This window comes from Scyliorhinus torazame, chromosome 4, assembly GCF_047496885.1.
Source record: "Scyliorhinus torazame isolate Kashiwa2021f chromosome 4, sScyTor2.1, whole genome shotgun sequence".
Taxonomy (NCBI): domain Eukaryota; kingdom Metazoa; phylum Chordata; class Chondrichthyes; order Carcharhiniformes; family Scyliorhinidae; genus Scyliorhinus; species Scyliorhinus torazame.
Genome location: NC_092710.1, coordinates 298,813,034 through 298,835,834, shown reverse-complemented (window position 1 = coordinate 298,835,834; position 22,801 = coordinate 298,813,034). Strand labels below are relative to the sequence as shown.

At 54.5% G+C, this 22,801-nt stretch overlaps 1 protein-coding gene across 3 annotated transcripts in view; it reads left to right on the top strand.

Moving 5' to 3' along the window:
• Nucleotides 1–22,801, top strand: part of ak9 (adenylate kinase 9) — a 544,334-nt gene that overhangs the window by 244,360 nt on the left and 277,173 nt on the right. For all 3 annotated transcript variants that reach the window (XM_072499993.1, XM_072499992.1, XM_072499994.1), the window contains exons 19-20: nucleotides 310–386; nucleotides 4,802–5,008. In XM_072499993.1, coding sequence (XP_072356094.1) covers nucleotides 310–386; nucleotides 4,802–5,008 — 284 coding nt within the window. The remainder of the gene's footprint in view (nucleotides 1–309; nucleotides 387–4,801; nucleotides 5,009–22,801) is intronic.

The window sequence follows — 22,801 nt, the reverse complement described above, 5'->3', positions numbered from 1 at the left end:
TAAACTGGAGATGTTTTTCCATTGAATTGCGCCCCTTGTGTGAGAACCTTTGATGTAGCACCTTGGAAATCCAAGTGCTCTTTAGGTGGAATTATCTTATTTTTCTTCTAAGTGCTGGCTCAGGTGAAAAAAGTGCCACAGTGGCTATTCTCACCATATTGTCGAACACTTAGAAGAAAAAAATGTTGGAGACGTGCCCCACGGCGAAGGAATAATACAGCGGGGAAGCCCTATAATTATATATTAATGCATATAAATGAGGTTCTTGACCTCAAAGCAGATAATAAATATCATGTACTGTTTCCATAGACAAGCCATGTTAGAAGCTTCAAGAGAAGCAGAAAGCCAACAGATGGAATCGCAGGAGACGAAAGGGGAAAATGAAGGTATGTTACTTTAATTAAATAAATTTCACAATAATATATGTTATAAACCCATACAAATTTTTAAAACTTGTACATTTGATCCTCGTGAAATCCAAAGGTTGAAAAAGCTTCAACTTCGACTTACAGTTTACTACTCCTATTTAAAATTTCTCAATTCAAATTAGGAATGTAAGAAATAGGGACGGGAATGGGCCATAGGCTCCTTGAGCCTGCTTTGCCATTCAGTGCAATCTTGGCTGATCAGTAGCCTCGATCCACTTTCCCATATCCCTTGTTTCCCTGAGATGCCAAAAATCAGCCTCCCCAATCCACTTTTAAAAATATTTTTATTGGTATTTTCTGCTTTTTACAGAGTAAAAGCTCAAGCGTGCCAGATATTTACAAATAAAGTTGTTTCTTACTTACAACACTTTTTACACATGGCCTTCCCCCCAACCCCCCCCCTTCTCCTTTTCCCCTCACGCACCCCTACCTTCCCTCCCTTTCCCTCGTTGATAGCTTATCCCTATTAGTGTTGACTTTTGCCCTGAGTGCCACACACTGCGATCCGCTTCTTTCTGTTGGGGTTGTTAGTTTTTGTCATGGGTGGGGGGCTGCATGGCCCATCTTCTCCTCTCCTTTTCCCATGTTCCATTCTGTGGCCCCATGGGGTCCCATCTCCCCTCCCCCTCCTCTGTCTATTTCCCTTGTGTGTGTCTTCCTCCCTCTCTCCCCCTGTCCCCCTTCCTAATCGCTGTTTGCCTCGAACAGGTCTTGGAACAGGCTGATGAATGCCCCTTCGCTTTGTTGAAGTCCCCGGATGGTGTACTTGATCTTCTGCAGGTGGAGAAATTCCAATAGGTTTGGCAGCCAGTCTGCAGCTATAGGTGATGCTGCTGATCGCCAGCCGAGCAGGATTCTTCGGCATGCGATTAGGGAAGCAAAAGCCCTCTTCCCCATATGTAGTTCTGGCTGGTCCGATACCCCAAAGACTGCCGCTCTCAGGCATGGCTCCACCCGCACAACCTTGGACATGGCCTTGAAGAAGGCTGTCCAGAACCCGACAAGTCTGGGGCATGCCCAGAACATGTGGGCGTGTTTGACCGGGCCTCCCTGGCACTGTTTACATTTGTCCTCCACCCCGGGAAGAACCTGCTCATTTGGGTTCTGGTTACGTGAGCTCTGTGCACCACTTTAAACTGCATGAGGCTTAGCCGGGCATAGGAGGAGGTGGAGTTGACCCTACTCAGTGCTTCGTTCCAGAGTCCCCAACCCACTTCCTTCCCAAGTCCCCAACCCACTTCCTTCCCCAATTTGTCCTCCCATTTTCATCTGACTTCGTCCAGTAGTAGACTTGCACTATCCAGTAACCATCCATATATGTTCCCACAGTGTCCCCCCTCTTTACTGTCCGTGTTTATTAATTCCTCCAGTAATATGTCTCTTGGGGCCCTGATATCTTGATATCTCCTTGCGGAGAAAGTGTTTAATTTGGAGGTGTCTGAGTTCCTGTCCTGTCAGCATGTCCAGGTCTTCTGTCAGTTCATCCCAGGTCGTGAGTCTGTCTCCTGTGTAAAAGTCCATGACCGCTAGCGTTCCCTGTCCTGTCTCCATTTTTGAAAGGTGGTCAAGCATGGCTGGCGGGAATTTGAGTTTGCTGCAGATGGGGGCCATGGGGAGACACCTCGGTTAAACGAAAATGCTGTCTCATTGTTTCCATGTTTTCAGCGTGGCTACCACCACTGGGCAGGACATGTACCTTGTTGGGGGCGACGGGAGTGCTACAGTGGTGAGGGCTAGGACTCCTCTAGCCTTATCCATTCCGTGTTTAGTTCTCAAAACCATCCCCTCACCCTCTTGGCTGTGGCTGCCCAGTGGTAATACTCTAGGTTCGGCAGGACCACACCATCCAGGTTTTTCCTCCTTTGCCAGTGTTGTCTTAGGGATTCTTGGGTTCTTGCCCTCCCACACAAATGGCATGATCATTTTGTCCACTTTGTGGAAATAGGCTTTGGTAATGAAGATCGGCATGAATCTAAACAGGAAGAGGAACCTCGGCAATACGTGCATTTTGATTGTCTGCACTCTCCCTGCCAGGGAGATCAGGAGTGCATCCCATCTCTGTAGGTCCTTTTCAACATCCTCTGCCAGACTGGTCAGAATCCACTTGTGAATCTGTGTCCAGTCATGGGCTATCTGGATCCCCAGGTAGCGAAATTTGTTTTGGGTTTGTTTGAATGGTAATCCCTTCAGCTCTATCCCTCCTCCGTTAGGGTTCACCATCTCCCTGGCCCTACACTTGGTCCTGGAGCATCTCAACAACAACGACTCCTACATCAGACTCCTATTCATTGACTACAGCTCTGCGTTCAACACCATAATCCCAGCCAAGCTCATATTAAAACTCCTCCTTCTGCACTGTAAATTCTATTTTTAAAAAATTTTTAAACTCCAAAACGTAGGACTTGGCTCCTCCCTCTGCAATTGGATCCTCGACTTCCTGACCCATAGACCACAATCATTAAGGATAATCAACAACACATCCTCCGCAATACTGGGCCCCCGCAACACTGCATCCTTAGTCCCCTACTATACTCCCTACACATACACGACTGTGTGGAAAAATCTGGCTCCAACTCCATCTACAAGTTTGCTGATGGCACAACCGTAGTGGGTTGGATCTCGAACAACGATGAGTCAGAGTACAGGAAGGAGATGGAGAATCTAGTGGCGCTCTGTTACAACAATCGCTCCCTCAACGTCAGCAAAACTAAGGAGCTGCCCATTAACTTCAAAAAGCGAAGTATCATACACACCCCTGTCTTCATCAACGGATCTGAGGTGGAGATGGTTGACAGCTTCAAATTCCCAGGTGTCCACATCACCAACAATCTGTCCTGGTCCACCCACGTCGATGCTACGACCAAGAAAGCACAACAGTGCCTGTACGTCCTCTGGAAACTAAGGAAATTCGGCTAGTCCTCATTGACTTACCAATTTTTACAGATGCACGATAAAAAGCATCCTATCTGGCTGCATCACAACCTGGTATGGCAACTGCTCAGCCCAAGACCATAAGAAACTACAGAGTTGTGAATACATTGACTCTGTCTACAACTCCCGCTGCCTTGGGAAAGCAGGCAGCATAATCAAAGACCCCTCCCACCCTGGTTATTCTCTCTTCCAATCTTTTCCATCAGGCAGGAAATACAAAAGTCTGAGAACACGCACTAATAGATTCAAAAACAGCTTCATCCCCACTGTTACCAGACTCCTGAATGAGCCTCTTATGGACTGAACTAATCTCTTCACACATCTTCTCTACTGAGTAGTACTGCACTCCTGTATGCTTCACCGGATGCCTGTGTCTATGTGTTGACATTGTGTATCTGTCGTATGTCCTATGTTTTTTCATGTATGGAAAACTTTGTCTGGACTGTACGCAGAACAATACTTTTCACTGTACCTTGGTACACGTGACAATAAACCAAAATCTAAATGCTGTTTGTGGCAACTTGATGCATGCAAATTAGCCGCTATATTTCTTACATCATAACAGTGACTACACTTCAAAAGTACTTATTTGGCTGAAGCGCACTTTGAGGCTTCCAGACCTGCTAGAACGGAGTTTGGATTGTTAGAGAAAGGAGTTGAGGGATGGGGGAGGGGGAGTCATTGTTGTGGAGATATGCATCACTGTATATACACAAGAGGTTAATTTAAATACACTACAACTGAGTAACCACTAGAGGGAGCACCAGAACAAAAACAGGAAGTCAGGACACTTTACAGGAACGGCAGCTGGTGAGCAGGACACAGACAGGCAGCTCAGATGTAACATAGCCTAAGCACTGGAGAGAGAACAAACTCATACAAATAAAGCATCTACTTCAACTGTAAGACTACGAGCTTTATTCAGACACAAGGAATAATACAATTGTAAGTCAGAGAGGAATGTTTTTTTCACCTCTCAGTTTGCAAACTTTGATTGTAACCATAGGAGCTGATTTCATTAAGCAACATCCACCAGATCAAGGCAAGGAAAATACAGGGTGTGCGCATGTCAAGGAGGCTCAGAGCTGATCCCAGAACTTCTGTGCACCATAATCACCATGGAGGAGAGAGAACCTGTGCCCCCAATTGTTCACCCTGCCACCCAACTGTAGGTTGCAAACTATAGTTTAAGAATCCCTGTTGTAACAGAGTCTGCATTGATTCAATGGGCCAAACAATCTCCCTCTGTACCACAATGTCGCTGTGACATTTTGTAATTTAAAAAAAATCTACATCGTGAAAATGTTGACAAATTGTTTTTAATTTATCAATTTAGTCTGATACCAATATATTTGTTGATTTACAAATACATAAAAGTAACAGGCAGGAAAAGTCAATCATGCTTGCTCCATAATAACTCAACTGTTGCATTTCACTTCCAGCTGATGAAGAAATGAATGAGCCTACCCTATCTAAATCAGACATACTGACACCTGAGGCACAGCCCTCAGCAGAAATAGTTCAATCGGAGCCTGATCAACAATCACCAATTGAAAATGTGCCTCAATCAGAATCGGCAACGGAACCAGAACCTGAAATCAAATTGGAACCTGTGCCTCCAGCAGAAGCAGAACCGGAACTAGAACCTGGTCAGTCGACTCGTAAATAGTAGTTTTTTGTTTAAAATAGCAAACCTACCAAAATCTGAAATAGCAGCATTTTACACATTCCACATTTGTGAAACATTTCAGTCCATTGTGACAAACGATGTGCTTACCATGACATTTAATGAGGTCATCATATGTGTTTAAACTTATTCAGCACCTTCAGGGGAGAGAGAGGAACCCGGTATTAGAAGGGGAGCTTCTGCAGACAGAATCCTCAAACCAAGCTTGGGCAGTTTGGACCCAGTGGGCTGGATTCTCCGTTTCTGAATGTTGACACCGTCGTGAAAACTGTGGAGTTTCACTACGGCAAAAATGGTGCCACAGGTGAAGGCATTCAGACACTCCAAATGGGGCTAACACAGGCGTCACACAAAACTTTGGATGCGGAATGGCGGCGGATTCGCCGGTTCCGTGATTGCCGCACAGTTTAAGGGATTCTCATGCTCCCACGCACAAGCGACGCAGCCAACATGGCCGCAAAGAGAGTAGCGCCGCTCTTCCACGAAGCACAACTGGAGACCCTTCTTGACTCCGTGGAGGAGAGGCGGCTGGTGCGAAACCCCGACCCGGGAGGAAGGCCCTGAGATGCAACCATTCGCCATGCATGGGCGGAGGTGGGAGCCTCTGTCAGACTGGCAACCAGTGCAGGAATAAATTGCACATCACTGAATAAATTCCTTCGGGCGGCCAGGGTGAGTGGGCAGCGCTGTGCCCCTGGCACTGAGCCCCCCTACCCTCGCACATATGTAACCCGACCCCCCCCACCCTCCACCCATTAGCTACCAAACCCCTGGGCTGCATGCTCCGGACCCCGCCACCCCTCACTCCCTCACCTCAGCCCTCACCCTCATGCCTCACCATCGTTCGGCTGTCTAACCATACATGCCGTCTTGTGTCTGACAGGACCTGCCGGAGGTGGGCCCGACCCATCCGGGGGCCCCAGCCAGTGCCAGAGCCGGTGCCCCCCAGACGGCAGAGCACCGATGGGGAGAGCAGCCAGAACCTGCCCTTAGCCGGAGACCCCGGCGCTAGGGTCAGAGGAGGACACTGATTTTCTGACACTGCAGTCTCCAACACCCTCCACCATCTCAGAGACTATCACCTTGGCTGGGCAAACTAGTGACGAGGCTCCTGGGATACAATCTGGAGCGCACCACACAGTCGGTCCATTATAGCAGGTGGAGGTAGGTGCTGCCGAGGAGCCGGATGGTTGGAGGGCAGCCTGGACCCAGGAACCAGCTGCCGCCCAGATGGCTTCCGGGCTCCTGGAAAACCTGTAGTGGCACAGTCGCAGAGTGAAGTGTTGCAGTCCCAGATGGAGATGGGCCACTCCCTGTGCTCCATGGCCGCTAACGTTCAGACCCTTGTCGACACCAGAGCGGGCCTCCAGGACTGGCAGCACCAGGTGGCGGGGGGGGGGTGGGCTCGGTGGATGGCTCCGCTCGCACCCCTATCCCATTGAGAAGCCCGGGGTCCATCGAGCACCTCGAGGGAGGAGGAAGTGATGGAGCCCATGCAGGTGACCCCCGCAGGGGAGGTGACGGAACACCGCAGCACCTCGGACTCCTCCCACCTGTCCCTGATGAATCTGGTGGGCGGTGGGCAGAACAGGGTGGGCAGGAACCACACCACGGACGCCCGAGAAGCAGCCGGGCCCATCCAGGCCTGGCCGCCACAGGAGATGTGAGCCAACAGGACCCTCTTCGCAGGACACACCAGGCCGCCTCCACTCCTGCTGTACCATCTGGGGAACCACCAAGGCATAGTGGTAAGGCTCGTAATGCCAAAAAGTTGGCACGGATGCAGGGCACAGCTTAGTTATAGGGGCTAGGGCATAGACTGTTTAATTTGTTCACAATAAACACATGTTCACACCGTTCAAGCCTGCCTCTGTGCTCTGGCTGATGGGTGTGGGGGGGTCAGTGCTGGCCACTGGGAGTGGGGGTGGGGGACAGGTGAGGCCCAATGAGTGCACCGTGTAACACCCCCTCCCCAGCCTATTCGACAGGGCCGTGTGATGGACTGGCCAGTTCGCATGCAGGGATCACATAGGTGGAAGGTGCTACTGTGGACATGAGTCAGACACTGTCATACGATGTGGAGTTCGGAGCTCATCGCAGAGTGGGCTGTCATCATCCTCCATGCCATGGACCAGACCTGCTGTCTCCCAAGCCAGTGCCCCAGCTCGTAGAACGGCAGGTATATATAACGGAGGTGGTGTGCATGCGGGTGGTGTGGGAGGTGAGACTGTTCGGTGGTGTGGGAGGTGAGGGTGTTCAGTGGTGTGGGAGGTGACCTGGCCAGTGAACACCCCTCCCCCACCCCCTCCCAGTCTGTGAAACGTGTTTCAATGAGCGTGTCCCGTGCGCTGGCCCTGGCGATAACATTGTGCGGCCTCCCATGCCTGGCCAGGCCCCATGTACCGCTCATTGTCCCCCTCCCCATCATCCTCCTCGTCTGACGAGGCCTGCCCTTCCTCCTCATCCTCCTCCAGCACAACGCCGCTTTGCTGGGCTATATTGTGGAGGACGCAGCAGACCACCACGATGCGTCCGACCCTCCTTGCCTCTTACTGGAGGGCCCCCTCCAGAGCGGTCCAGGCACCTGAGGCACATTTCCAGGACCCCGAAGCACCACTCGACCACACCCCTGGTCGCACAATGGCCATCATTGTACCAAGTCTCCGCGTCGGTCTGTGGCCTCCGTATAGGTGTCATCAGTCACGACCGCAATGAGTAACTCCTGTCGTCTAGCAACCAACCCCGCAGCCGGGGGATGTGTCCCTTGAACATGTCAGGGATCACTGAGTGCCCCAGGATGAAAGACTCATGTACACTGCCCGGGAATTGGGCGCAGACATGCAGGATCCACATCTGATGGTCACAGACCACCTGGATGTTCATCGAATGGTACCCATTCCGGTTGATGAACAGGGGCCTGTTATCCGCCAGTGCCCGTAGGGTGACATGCACCACAGAGATGACCCCCTGCACCTGGGGCATCCTGGCGATGGCAGCGAAGCCCACTGCTGGGGCATCCTGGAGGCCGCGGTCCACAGGGTACTGTATGTGTCGCTCCGCTGGGCATACAGAGCGTAGGTGACTGCACGGATGCATCTGTGCGCCAATGCCTGTGAGATACTGGACAGATCAACGCTCGGCGACTGGAACGAGCCCGTTGCGTAAAAGTTCAGGGCGACCGTCACCTTGACGGACACCGGGCGCGGGTGTCCTCCCCCTGTGGTGCCAAGTATGCCATCATCTGGCAGATGGATTGCACTGTCACCCTGCTCATCCAAAGTCTCCTTCTGCATGCCCGGTCCGGAAGGTCCACAAAGGACATGTGGTCGCGGTAAACGCGTGGCCTTATCCGGCGCCTCCTACGCACCTCCTCCTCCTCCTCGTAAGGCAGGGCGAGCGGCCTTCCGCCTGAGCGGCTGCCACCTGCCCCTCTGCAGCCCTCTCCTCTGCTGCAGCCTCCGCCTCCTCTCTGAGCCGCCCCCGCTCACACTGCCACAGGGCTGCACGCAGGGCAGCAGCCACGGCGGCCAATATTGCAGGTTGATGCCCAAGAGCCATAATTCTCTGCAGGGGGTGAAAGGCAAACATGTAATCGTGGCGTATACACCCGTGCCGAACCAGGTACCATGGGCTACACGGTGGTCCCTGCTGTCACCGCGCGCCCCAACCACGTAAGCCCCACACCTGGACCTCGTCAGTGCCCCCGATCCTGGCACGCGTACCTGCTGCCAGGGGCACCTTTGGATGGCACTGCCCTCAATGGGGTCTGCCGTCGGCGTGGTCCTGGGTGGTCCCCCGGTGGGTGCTGCCGTTTGGGTTAGGTGCTGTTGGGGGGGGGGGCACCCATAAGGTCGTTGGGCATCCATACAGCAGTTGTCACTGCGTGGACCCAGGGGCCGGTGTGGATGGCCAGCAAGATGGCGGTCCCTGCCTGGGCAACGCCCCTGTCTTGATGGGGGCTCCCCGGCTGCTCAGCCTGTCCCCTTCTCCCCCCCCCCCCCCGGCCCCTGCCCGCGCCCTCTCCCGGCCCTGGCAGCCCCCTCACAGAAAGCACACCCGGTGGCCCAGCCGGGAGCCCTCAGTCCCCCCATGCCACCTCTTACTTCCTCCCTCAGCCAGCACGGCAGTTTCACGATTTTTTATACCACATTAGAAACATGCCTTCGGGAAATTGGCCCATGAGAGGCGCTGAATCGCTGAGGCGCCAGAGAATCGGTCGTCTGGACCGGTAATGAGATGCATACTGTACCTTCAGGCTGCACGGCGGGCACCACGATTTCGGAGTTTTTTTGGGGGGGCTGGAGAATGCCGATTCGGCGTGAAGCCAGCATCAGCCTTGATTTCGGTGTCAGAGCCGATCATGTTTCGCGATTTTGTTGTCACCTAACAGAGAATCCAGCCCATTAAATAGTAATTCCATGTACATCAGTGTTCTTCAAACCTTTTTTCCGGGGACCCATTTTTACCAATCGGCCGAACTTCACGACCCATGCCGGCCGTCCTTCGCGACCCACGCTGGCCGACCTGCGCGACCCACCATTTTCTCTAACCTTGTTTGCTGCTGACAAAAATGGAGGAAATGGTTTTGGGTCCCTTTGGCCCTCGTACACGCTCCTCCAATGAAACCTGTTGGATGAAGGTGAAGCCTTCTGGTGTCGGAAAGTATGGAGTCTCCATCTGTCCCAAGTTCTGAATTTTTTCCTGTAAAATTTTATCAAATAAAACCCCCGCCGAACATGTAAAAAAAAAAAAATGAGTAAAATAAATGAAAAAAATGAATAAAACCCTCCCGAACTTGTAAAAAAAATAAAATGAATAAAATAAATGAAAAAAATAAAAATTAAATGAATAAATGAATAAAAACCACTACAGAACTTGTAAAACAAAAAGCTGCAACCGTTTAAAAAAATAGCGGCTACACTGCACATGTGTGCCCGATGATGCGCATGCGCGCCGATCATCATGCGCGCACGATGAATGTGGCCAAAAAATTTTTTTTAACATGTTCGCGGCCGCTTGCAGCCGGCGTTATGAAAAGCCGACTGCTGCGCAGGGATTTGCGCGATTGGGAGCGCCGTGGACAACGGCTCCGCGACCCTCCCGACACCCGCCCGCGACCCACCCGCGTGTCGCGCCGCCAACTTTGAAGAACACTGATATACGTTATTCAAGCACAAGGTATCGCCTTTGGGTAACGGAGAATCCCGCCAATTATGTTTCAAGAATAAACTAGAAAGCTTGCCCCTCAGCATATCAAATTCAAGGTTATTAGACAGATGGATGAGATAGATTAAAAGTCTTCTCTTGCATTTATTATTTTTATATCTTGTAAGATGTCCCCAGTGGTTGGAGCATAGGAGCTGACTATGTTTCAGTTAATAACTCTTGAGACAGTGATGGCCATTGACCTGTGGCAATTGAGCAAGGACTTCAGGGGCGAAATTCTCCGTTATCGGCGGAAAGTCCGCCGATCGGCGCAAAAAACGGCGCAAATCCCACTTGCGTCACGTCATAAAAATGGGACGATAGTCTCCGGCCCGAAATGGGCTAGCAGCGACGTAACGGGATCCGCGCTTGCGCAGTGGTTCACGCCGTGCAGCGTCATACGCGCTGCACGGCGTGACGGCTCATAAGGCCGCGCAGCTCCCCCCCACCCGACCAGAACACCCGACCGCAACACCCGACTGGATGGCTGGCCGTCGCTCAGCCCCGAGGTTCGAGTCACGCGATGTGGAGGCGCTCCTGGACGCGGTGGAGCAGAGGAGGGACGCCCTGTATCCCGTGCACGGCCGCAGAGTTGCCCCACGCCACAGCCGGTGTCTGTGGAGGGAAGTGGCAGAGGCCGTCACCGCTGTGGCCCTGACACCACGGACAGGCACCCAGTGCCACAAGAAGGTGAATGACCTCGTCAGAGCAGGCAGGGTGAGCCTCCCCATATCCCCCCCTCCCCCATATCCCCCTCCCCCATATCCCCCCTCCCCCATATCCCCCCTCCCCCATATCCCCCATATCCCCCCTCCCCCATATCCCCCCTCCCCATATCCCCCCTCCCCCATATCCCCCCTCCCCCATATCCCCCCCTCCCCCATATCCCCCTCCCCCATATCCCCCCTCCCCATATCCCCCATATCCCCCCTCCCCCATATCCCCCCTCCCCCATATCCCCCCCTCCCCCATATCCCCCCTCCCCCATATCCCCCATATCCCCCTCCCCCATATCCCCCATATCCCCCTCCCCCATATCCCCCCTCCCCATATCCCCCTCCCCATATCCCCCATATCCCCCCTCCCCCATATCCCCCCTCCCCCATATCCCCCATATCCCCCCTCCCCCATATCCCCCCTCCCCCATATCCCCCATATCCCCAAGTGAATCCAGCCCTAACCTTAACCTCTGCAATGCACGCGCAACCAATGGCGTGCATTCATATACCTGCCTAACACTGTTGCCTTTTACCCCTGCCACCACCCCCCCCCCCACAGGAGAAGCGCGCACACAACCATAGGGAGCATGTGAGGACTGGAGGAGGGCCCGCTGATGAGAGGCCACTGACCGTACACGAGGAAAGGGCCCTGGAACTGGCTGGCGGACCTGAGGACCGGGAGGTTGCTGATGCAGAGGTCGGGGGCCCACAAGCAAGTGAGCCACCAACAGCCCGTCCCCATATCCCCCCTCCCCTATATCCCCCTCCCCCGTATCACCTGATCACTGCCTGATGTCTAACCATGCATGCTTCATTGTGTATCGCAGGACCAAACGTCCAGGCACCCATCCCCGCAGATGCACACCGCCCGCAGGATGCCCCTCGGAGACCACAGGAGACGGAGAGACCCGCACCCTCCAGCATGCGACGCCCGCAGGATGCCCCTCGGAGACCACGGGAGACGGAGAGACCCGGACCCTCCAGCATGCGATGCCCGCAGGATGCCCCTCGGAGACCACGGGAGACGGAGAGACCCGGACCCTCCAGCATGCGATGCCCGCAGGATGCCCCTCGGAGACCACGGGAGACGGAGAGACCCGGACCCTCCAGCATGCGACGCCCGCAGGATGCCCCTCGGAGACCACGGGAGACGGAGAGACCCGGACCCTCCAGCATGCGACGCCCGCAGGATGCCCCTCGGAGACCACGGGAGACGGAGAGACCCGGACCCTCCAGCATGCGACGCCCGCAGGATGCCCCTCGGAGACCACGGGAGACGGAGAGACCCGGACCCTCCAGCATGCGACGCCCGTAGGATGCCCCTCGCACACCACGGGAGATGGAGAGACCTGGAGCAACAGGGAGACGACACCCCCGTCACGTGCGGGAGCGACCACCCAGCGATGAGGGGGGCAGCCACAGGCCCCCGTCACATCCGAGCCAGGACACCACTACCCAGGACACCACTATCCAGGACACCCCTACCCGGGACAGCACTACCCGGGACAGCACTACCCAGGACACCCCTACCCGGGACAGCACTACCCGGGACAGCACTACCCGGGACAGCACTACCCAGGACACCCCTACCCGGGACAGCACTACCCGGGACAGCACTACCCGGGACAGCACTACCCAGGACACCCCTACCCGGGAAGACGAAATACCGGACAGTGACTCAGAGTGGATGGGTGGAGACGAACCCCCACCCCAAAGTGCCATGGAGTCAGAGTGGGACGAAGAGCACGACACAACGCCAATGCTGTCACCAACACCCTCCACCATCACAGAAACACTCACCACGGTTGGGCACTTTAGTGATGAGGCGTCTGGTACACTCACTGGTGCGCACAACACAGCCGTCCCGGTACAGCAGGTGGAGGTAGGAGCAGCAGAGGGACCGGGCGGTCGGAGGGCAGCCCAGGTCAAGCGAACATCTGCCGCCCAGATGGATCCCGGGTTCCTGCAGTTACCACACCCACACATAGATCCGATGCAACCACCGACACGGAGACGAGCGAATAGGGTGACGGGTGGCTTGCGGCGGCTGCGGTCGCAGGTGGAGGAGTCCACCCGCGTCCAGGAGCTGGGAGTGGTCCCGGTCATGCGTGCCACCCAGGCTGACACCGCACGGGTGGCGTCCGCGGTGGAGGCAATGGGTGCGACGGTGTCAGACATGGGGAACGGTTTGCGAGGCCTGGGGCCTTCCGTGCAGGCGGCGTCTGTGGCCCAGGAAATGGCTGCCCTCTCACAGGAGGCAATGAGCCAGCGCCAGATGGCAGAGGCGCTCAACGCCATAGCCCAGTCTCAGCAGGCCATGGCCCAGTCTCTGCAGGCCATGGCCCAGTCTCTGCAGGCCATGGCCCAGTCTCAGCAGGCCATGGCCCAGTCTCAGCAGGCCATCGCTGAGGGCATCGGCGCCAGTGGCCATGTGCGAGCCGGCGTCGCACTGTCACAGACAGGGTTTGACAACCCCCTGGGCTCCATGGCTGCAAACCTGCAGACCCCTGTCGATACCAGCACGGGCCTCCAGGACTGGCAGCGCCAGATGTCGGGGGCGCGTCGGATGGCCAGTCCGTTCGCATCCCACACCCATGTAGAGGCCTGGGGGCCATCGGGCACCCCGAGGGAGGAGGAGGTGGTGTGGTCCGTCCCGGCTCCCTCTGTAGGGCAGGTCCCGGTACACCGCGACACCTCGGACTCCCCCCCCCTTCCGTCCCAGGTGCATCGGGTGGGCAACGGGCAGGAGAGGCTGGCAGCTCGCCATCCCAGTCGCCCGGGCCGCAGCCTGGCCCATCTAGGCCAGGACGCCCCAGGAAACGGCCGCCAAACGGATCCAGTGTCAGAGGGCAGGAATCACAGGAGTCCACCTCCAGTTCTGCTGTACCGTCTGGGGAACCACGTAGACGTAGTCAAAGGGCCCGTAAGGCCAAACAATTAGACACTGAGTAAGTTGGCACGGGTGCAGGGCACAGATGAGTTTTAGGGGCTAGGGCACGTGCATGAACTCCTTTGGTTATTAAAGTCAATGTTACACCTACCGAAGCTGCCTTTGTGCTCTGTCCAAAGTGTGCGGGCGTGTCATGTACGTTGAGCGCAAGTGTGTGTGTGACGGGTGGTCTTACCTCAGCCCCAGGTGAGTCTGCCCCCTTCTCCCTGGGCCGCCATCAACATCCCCCGGGCAGAGGACGGGACCGTGTGCTGCAGTGTCACAGCCGCATGCAGGCATGGTCCGGGTGGATGGTGGTACTGTGGCCATGGGTCAGACATAGTCCAACGATGTAGAGCCAGGAGCTCATCGCAGGGCGGGTTGTCATCATCCTCCATGGCCTGCGATAGACACGCGTCCACCCGCAACTGGGTGAGCCCGGCCCGTTGTGCCGCCGGTGGATCGGCAATTGGGGGGGGTGGTGGTGTGCACGCGGGTGGGGTGTGTGGGGTTGGGGAGGGGGGTGAGGGTGCTGGGTGGGTGGATGGGTGGGGGTGTGGGTGGTCGGCTGTTGCCATGGTGTGCGGTCTGTGGCCATACTAGCCGATTCCCACGCCCATCTAGTCAGTGAAGCGGGCGGCTATCAGTCTGTCCCGTGCCCGCTGGGCCACCCGGTAACGGTGGACAGCCACCCGCCTGTGTCTACCCCGTCTGCCCTGACCATTGCCCCCATCCCCCTCATCTGGGGAGGACTGGGCCTCTTCCTGCTGCTCCTCCACTCCGCCCTCCTCTGCCTGCGGCACATCGCCCCTCTGCTGGGCTATGTTGTGCAGGACGCAGCACACCACAATGATGCGGCTGACCCTATCTGACCGATACTGGAGGGCGCCCCCAGAGAGGTCCAGGCACCTGAAACGCATCTTCAGCACGCTAAAGCACCTCTCGAGCACTCCCCTTGTCGCTACATGGGCATCATTGTAGCGGTTCTCCGCCTCATTGCGTGGCCTCCGTATAGGCGTCATCAGCCACGATCGCAATGGGTAGCCCCTGTCGCCCAGCAACCAGCCCCTCAGCCGGGGATGGCGTCCCTCGTACATGCCGGGGATGGATGACCGCGACAACACGAATGAGTTGTGTACACTGCCTGGGTGACGGGCGCAGACGTGCAGGATCATCATGCGGTGGTCGCAGACCACCTGTACGTTCATCGAATAGGTCCCCTTCCTATTAGTGAATACGGCCCTGTTATCTGCAGGTGGCCGCACGGCGACGTGCATCCCATCGATCGCGCCCTGGACCATGGGGAACCCGGCAACGGCAGAGAAGCCCACGGCCCGGGCATCTTGGCTGGCCCGGTCCACGGGGAAGCGGATGTAGCGGTGCGCCATGGCATAAAGGGCATCTGTCACTGCCCGGATGCACCGATGCACCGATGTCTGCGATATGCCGGACAGGTCCCCACTCGGTGCCTGGAATGACCCCGTTGCATAAAAGTTCAGGGCCAGCGTAACCTTGACGGACACGGGGAGAGGGTGTCCCCCGCCAGTGCCACGCGGTGACAGGTGTGCCAGCAGGTGGCAGATGTGTGCCACGGTTTCCCGGCTCATCTGGAGTCTCCTCCTGCATTCCCGGTCCGTGAGGTCCTGGTATGACTGCCGGGGCCGGTACACACGGGGCGCCCTCGGGTGCCTCCGTTGCCGTGGGGCCGCGACGTCCTCCTCCCCCTCCTCGTACTGTCGGTCAGGTGTCCCTCCAGCCTGGGCGGCTGCCGCCTGCCCCTCTGCGGCAGCCTGCGCCGCCTCTCTGGCACGCTCCTCCTCCTCCTCCTCCTCATCCAGGGCAACATAGACATGAGCGGCTGCCACCACGGCGGCCAACATCGCTGGATGGTCTGAAAACATGACGGCCTGGTGGGGGGGAGGGGAACGACGACATGTCATCATTGCCCATATCCCCTCCCCCCAGCCAGGTGGCATGGACCGCATGGGTCCAACTGTTGGAGGCTGGCACCTGGCCAGGTGGACCAACTCATTTGCCCTCCCATCACCCTCCTCGGCACGGACCCCCTCCCCAACCTCCACCCCGGCACGGACCCCCTCCCCAACCTCCACCCCAGCACGGACCCCCTCCCAACCTCCACCCCAGCACGGACCCCCCCCAACCCCCAACCTCCACCCCAGCACGGACCCCCCCCAACCCCCAACCTCCACCCCGGCACGGACCCCCTCCCCAACCTCCACCCCAGCACGGACCCCCCCCAACCCCCAACCTCCACCCCAGCATCACGGACCCCCCCCAACCCCCAACCTCCACCCCGGCACAGACCCCCTCCCCAACCTCCACCCCGGCACGGACCCCCTCCCCAACCTCCACCCCAGCACGGACCCCCCCCAACCCCCAACCTCCACCCCAGCACGGACCCCCCCAACCCCCAACCTCCACCCCGGCACGGAGCCCCTCCCGAACCTCCACCCCAGCACGGACCCCCCCCAACCCCCAACCTCCACCCCGGCACAGACCCCCTCACCAACCTCCACCCCGGCACGGACCCCCTCCCCAACCTCCACCCCAGCACGGACCCCCTCCCCAACCTCCACCCCAGCACGGACCCCCTCCCCAACCTCCACCTCAGCACGGACCCCCCCCAACCCCCAACCTCCACCCCAGCACGGACCCCCCCCAACCCCCAACCTTCACCCCGGCACGGACCCCCTCCCCAACCTCCACCCCAGCACGGACCCCCTCCCCAACCTCCACCCCAGCACGGACCCCCCCAACCCCCAACCTCCACCCCAGCACGGACCCCCCCAACCTCCACCCCAACACGGACCCCCCCCAACCTCCACCCCGGCACGGACCCCCTCCCGGCACTCCCCCGGAGCCCAGTCTACTCTAACCCCCCCCCCCCCCGCCGCACACACACACAAGCCGAGACATACCTCTCCTCACGCAATCAGTCTGCGGCCACGCCATTTCCTGCCCAGAGCCAACCCCCCAGGCCGTCACTCACCTCCTCGCTGGTCGGCCTGAGCCTGGAGCACCGGGTCACGCCGATGAAAAGGAGGTTTGATTCACGTCGACGTGAACGGTCATCACGTCGACGGGACTTCGGCCCATCCGGGAGGGAGAATATCGGCAGGCCGAAAATCGGCTGCCTTGCGCAGACCCGTGACATTCTCCGCGGCAGCGGCGCCATTAACGCCCCGCCGACTTTTCTCCCTTCGGAGACTTCGGCGGGGGCGGGGGCGGGATTCACAGCGGCCAACGGCCATTCTCCGACCCGGCGGGGGTTCGGAGACTGACGCCCCGGATGTGCCAGCAGCAGTCTGCACCACTTCAGCAGCTGCATATTTTCTGCCATCTGCACAGTCATTGATGATGAGAGGCATAAGGATACTAACGTGTTCAAGTAGACAGTTATATCATGATGCCTATTCGTCATGCAGATGAGTCTCAGCAAGCTCGCTGATTGCACTCAGGATGAGCATTGAAATTACTGAAACTCCTCTATCTAAGGTATGCCAGCCTGTCTAGATACTGAACACAAGAACAGTAAAACAACAGTATTTTATTTATGAGATATCCCGTCTGTCACTGGGGCTCTGCTGTGTATTGCCCTGTTGGATCAATATGCTCCATGGTGGACTGCAGATGTTGGATCCCATACACCAGGACCTAGAAATTTCCAAACAACTGCCACACTGAAATCTCCTGGCCACAGTATCCAATGCTTATAGAAATTTATTACATTCAGAAATTTACCTTTTGAAAAGTTAGCCCCAAGATCTGTTTCAATGTCCTGATCAGAAGATAAATGATGTAGCTCCAGCTGCTCTTGCTTACTGTATGTTATGTATCAGTGAGTGCATTCCTCATTAAAGGTCATCAAAGTTGTGCTAAAAGTTAATAATGCTGAGCTTGTGTTTGACATGTTAAGAATGAGTGACAGTGATGAGTTTGACTTTCCATAGCAATATCACAGGCTCCACACTCAGGTATATATAGGACGGTAATTAGCACTGTTGCTTCACAGCTCCACGGTCCCAGGTTTGATTTCCGGCTTGGGTCACTATCTGTGCGGAGTCTGCACATTCTCCCTGTGTCTGTGTGGGTTTCCTCCTGGTCCTCCGGTTTCCTCCCACTAGTCCCAAAAGACATGCTGTTAGGTAATTTGGACATTCTGAATTCTCCCTCAATGTGTCCAAACAAGCGCAGAAATGTGGCAACTAGGGGATTTTCACAGTAACTTCATTGCAGTGCTGATGTAAGCCTACTTGTGACAATAATAAAAGATTATGTTTATTATTTTCTCCCCTTTTAGTTGAAAACTTGCACTGCACTTTAAGGTGTTGGATTCCCTTTCAGATTTGTAGCTAAAAAATCATCTCTCTCGCTCCTGCTCCCTCTCTCTCTCTTTCTCCTGATCCTGTTGTTACTTTTCTTCTAGTTTGCCCATGGGATAGTAATGAAGCTGAACACAGAAACTATACTGGATTCAGCACTCATATTCTTGCATGAGAGCTGCTCCTGATGCAGCTGCTTTGATGACGAGGGATTAGATTCTCTGCTTTGTGACGGGGAGCAAGTAGCATGTTCGAGCATAGAATCACATGATAAGGAAAAAAATCCTTTTTGCGCCCAGTGCTGATTCGGAAACCATGCCCCACTCTCTTGCTGGCGACAATATTGAAGTTTGAGCCCCACATCCAAAACCATCATTTGCATGGATTTTAACATCATTAGTAGCTTGGACACTTCATGTACCACCTCTGCATGATGCTCGACCCCTCTTAGGCAGAAGTCTCGCGCGCGCAAATTAGTGCAAGTATTCAGAAGCGGGTCCTGGGCTCCATGGCTGCAGTAAGGCAGCCTCTAAAATTGTCGGGCTTGCTGGGGGCTGGCTGCCCGGTCCGGTGTAGTAGCAGGCAGCAACTTGGTGCCAAGTCCATGAACTCGGGTGCCTCTTTGGGACCGGAGTGGCCTTGTTCAGACAACCATTGCTGCAGTATGTGTTTTATATGCACCCCTACTTAGAGGCGCCTGGCTGCTCACACTGCTGAGTGCTAACTCTGCCCTTTGAATGTTCAGAGAGCCTCTGGTCATCTGGTAGCCCACCCATGCCACCCCCCTGGAAACCCTTTGTTATAACCTGCCTACTTACCATTGGCTGGGGACTAATGACTATCCCACAATCCTGTGGGAGTATGAGCTTCCCCAATGAGGGGGGTGGAGAAACCACTAGTAAACTCCGAGTATAAATAAAGCTGGCCAGTTCAGGAACCAGCAGGAAGGAGTATGAAGCAAGGGAAGTTACTGCTACTGTTATGTATATATGTTATAGTAAATAAATGTTATTACTTTGTATCCTTAAAACTCGTGCTGAATTCTTCGTGGCCCTTACAAAACCCTTATACCTCAGTTGTATCATTAAGGGGATGGGCGTGGCCAAGCTGAATCAGAGGCCCACCTGGTTTTGGAACTCCTCAGAAGCACTGCCCCACTGCAGAGGAAGCAGGGGATCAACAGAGCTCTCTCCAATCAAAGGACACCTGCACGGTGGCACAGTGGTTAGCATTGCTGCTGCACAGCACCAGGGACCCGGGTTTGATTCCAACCTTGGGTGACTGCCTGTATGGAGTTCATACATTCTCCCCGTGTCTGCGTGAGTTTCCTCCAGGTGCTTTGGTTTCATGCAGTGCACTTTTAGTATGGATTTGCCATGCTAAATTGTCCCTTAGTGTCCAGGGATTTACAGGTTACAAGGATAGGGCGGGGTGGGTGGGAAGTGGACCTAGGTAGGGGAGGGTCAGTGCATACTCAATGGGCCAAATGGACTCCTGCACTGTAGGGATTCTAGAACCTTTGGAATCCTCCCTGGTTATTTGCCCCTCTCATGGCAGAGGTCTCACCAGGCACCCTTAAGGACCACCTGGTGAGGCTGGCAGCGCTGGCTGCCTCGGCCACCTCCTCCCAGCCCTGTTCAGTTGGGCAGGCTGGAGTCTGCAGCCCTTCCTGGAAGAGGGTGTCCCTCCTCTCCTCACTGACATGGAGCTGTGGGTCCACCTTGGAGAGACAGATCATCTGAGAGCCACCTTCGTGGCTGCAGTGAATGTGGTAAGTGGAGCGCTTAAAAACAACTCCAGCTATCAGGCTCTTTGATGCTAATTCTTGCCCAAGCAGTTACAATGCCCACTGAGTCAGGAATTGCTCTCAATTCAGCCAGCAGAATGCTGGCCTATTTGCATGTCCTGATTCACTTACCGAATAATGGCCCCAGTGGGAACATGAATCAGACGCTAATCAGTCCCAAACGGAATCTTCCCCAGATGTGACAGTCATCTTCGTTATCTCTGTTTCATGAGTGAACCAATTTTATAGGTCCTTTAGGATGAATGTAGTCCTACCAATACATTGATCAAAATACTTTACATGTCATCCAGGACTCAGTTTGCAGTACTCTCGCCTCAGAGTCCTGGCTTTGGATTCAAGTCCCATTCCAGGACTTGGTACAAAATTCAAAGTTGACAGTTCAGAGGTCCTGATCAGCACAGATGCCAGCCTCCAGCTAATGTGATTCATGGGTGAGGGAAGATTACTCAAAATGTGTGACTCAGCTCTGTATCTACATTGTAATGAGAGCCTTGTGACCACAACCAACACAACTACAAGGTTGGAAAGGGAGGAGGCTTGAACACCAGCAAATTGAAGTGCCTTTGAGAGTCAAAAGTCCAGCACTTAAATCACAGTCATTGAATTGTTACAGCGCAGAAGGAGGCCATTTGGCCTATCATGACCGCACTGGCTCTCCAAATAAACATCATGATTTGTGCCATTTTGCTGCCTTACACTGTACCCCTGCACATTGATGTTTGTGTTCAAATAATCATGTAATGCCCTTTTGAATGGCTCCATTGAACCTACCTCCCCCACACTTCCAGGAAGTGCAGTCCAAATCTGAACCACTCATGCTTTTTCCTGCATCACATTTGCTTCTTTTAAAATCACATTAAATCTGCACCCTCTCTTTTTTGATCCTTTTGCTAGCGGGAGCAATTTTTTACTATCTTCTCTATCCACCCCCTCATGATTTTGAACATGTCTATCAAGTCTCTTCTTAGCCTTCTTCTCTCCAAGAAGAACAGTCCCAATCTCTCCAATTTATCCCCAGAACTGAAGTTTCTCCTCTCTGGAACCATTCTTGTAAACCTCGTCTGCTTTCTCTCCAATGCCAACACTATCTTCTGATAGTGTGGCAACCAAAACTGTACACAATATTCCAGCGGAGGTGTAAGTTCAACATAACTTCCTGATCCTGTACTCTGTGCCCCTATTAATAAAGCCCAGAATACCATATGCTTTATTAACTGCTCTCTCAAAAGAGTGGTAGAGCTATAATGATAGGGGATGCAATTGTAAGGGGAGTAGACAGGCGTTTCTGCAGACACAAACGAGACTCCAGGAAGGTATGTTGCCTCCCGGGTGCAAAGGTCCTGGAAGTCTCGGAGCGACTGCTGGACATTCCAAAGGGAGAGGGTGAACAGCCAGCTGTCGGGATGCATATAGGCACCAACGATACAGGTAAAAAAAATGGGATGAGGTCCTACATGCTGAATTAGGGATCTAGGAGCTAAATTATAAAGTAGGACCTCAAAGGTAGTTATCTCGGGATTACTACCAGTGCCACGTACTAGTCAGAGTAGGAATGGTAGGATAGACAGGATGAATGCGTGGCTTGAGAGATAGTGCAGGAGGGAGGGATTCAGATTTTTGGGACATTGGAACCGGTTCTGGGAGAGGTGGAAGCATTACAAATCGGATGGTCTACACCTGGGCAGGACTGGAACCAAACCAATATCCTCGGGGGGGGGGGGGGGGGGGGTTATATGCTAGCGCTGTTGGGGAGAATTAAACTAATAAACTAATGTGGCAGGGGCATGGGAACCAATGCAGGAAGTCAGAGCGTAGTAAAGAAGGGATAGAAACAAAAGCCAGTAAGGAGAAAAGTGGAAGGCAGAGACACAGATTGAACTGCATTTATTTCAATGCAAGAGGCCTAACGGGAAAGGCAGATGAACTCAGGGCATGGATAGGTACATGGAACTGGGATATTATAGTTATTACTGAAACATGGCTAAAGGAGGGGCAGGACAGGCAGCTCAATGTTCCGGGGTACAGATGCCATAGGAAAGATAGACCAGGAGATATGAGAAGAGGGGGAGTTGCGTTTTTGATTAGGGACAACATGAAATGAAAATCGCTTATTGTCACAAGTAGGGTTCAAATGAAGTTACTGTGCAAAGCCCCAATCACATTCCGGCGCCTGATCGGGGAGGCTGGTACGGGAATTGAACCGTGCTGCTGGCCTGCCTTGGTCTGCTTTAAAAGCCAGCTCTTTAGCCCTGTGCTAAACCAGCCCCTGGCATCATGGCAGTACAGAGAAAGGATATATCCAAGGGTTCACCCACTGAGTCTATATGGCTAGAACTAAAAAATAAGAAGGATGAGATCACTTTGATAGGACTGTACTCTAGGCCCCCAAATAGTCAGTGGGAAATCAAGAGGCAAATATAAAAGGAGATTACAGATAGCTGCTGGAAAAATAGAGTAGTAATAGTCGGGGACTTTAACTTTCCCAACATTAACTGGGTAAGTGGAAAATTCATTCCTGATCCATTGGGCATGATTCACCCACTATGTTGCACCTGGAGAGAATCTGGTTACGCCGGGTAAATAGTGGGAAAGATCAAAATTGAGATTCATGCCAGGCACAAACCAGTTTGCAATTCACCCGGCCTACAACAATGGCGAGTTCCGGATCTCGCCCAAAGATGGCAAGAATATCATTAACCCTCATTTGCATTCATTTCGATCTCATTCGTGTGATTGAAGTCGAATGCAGCGG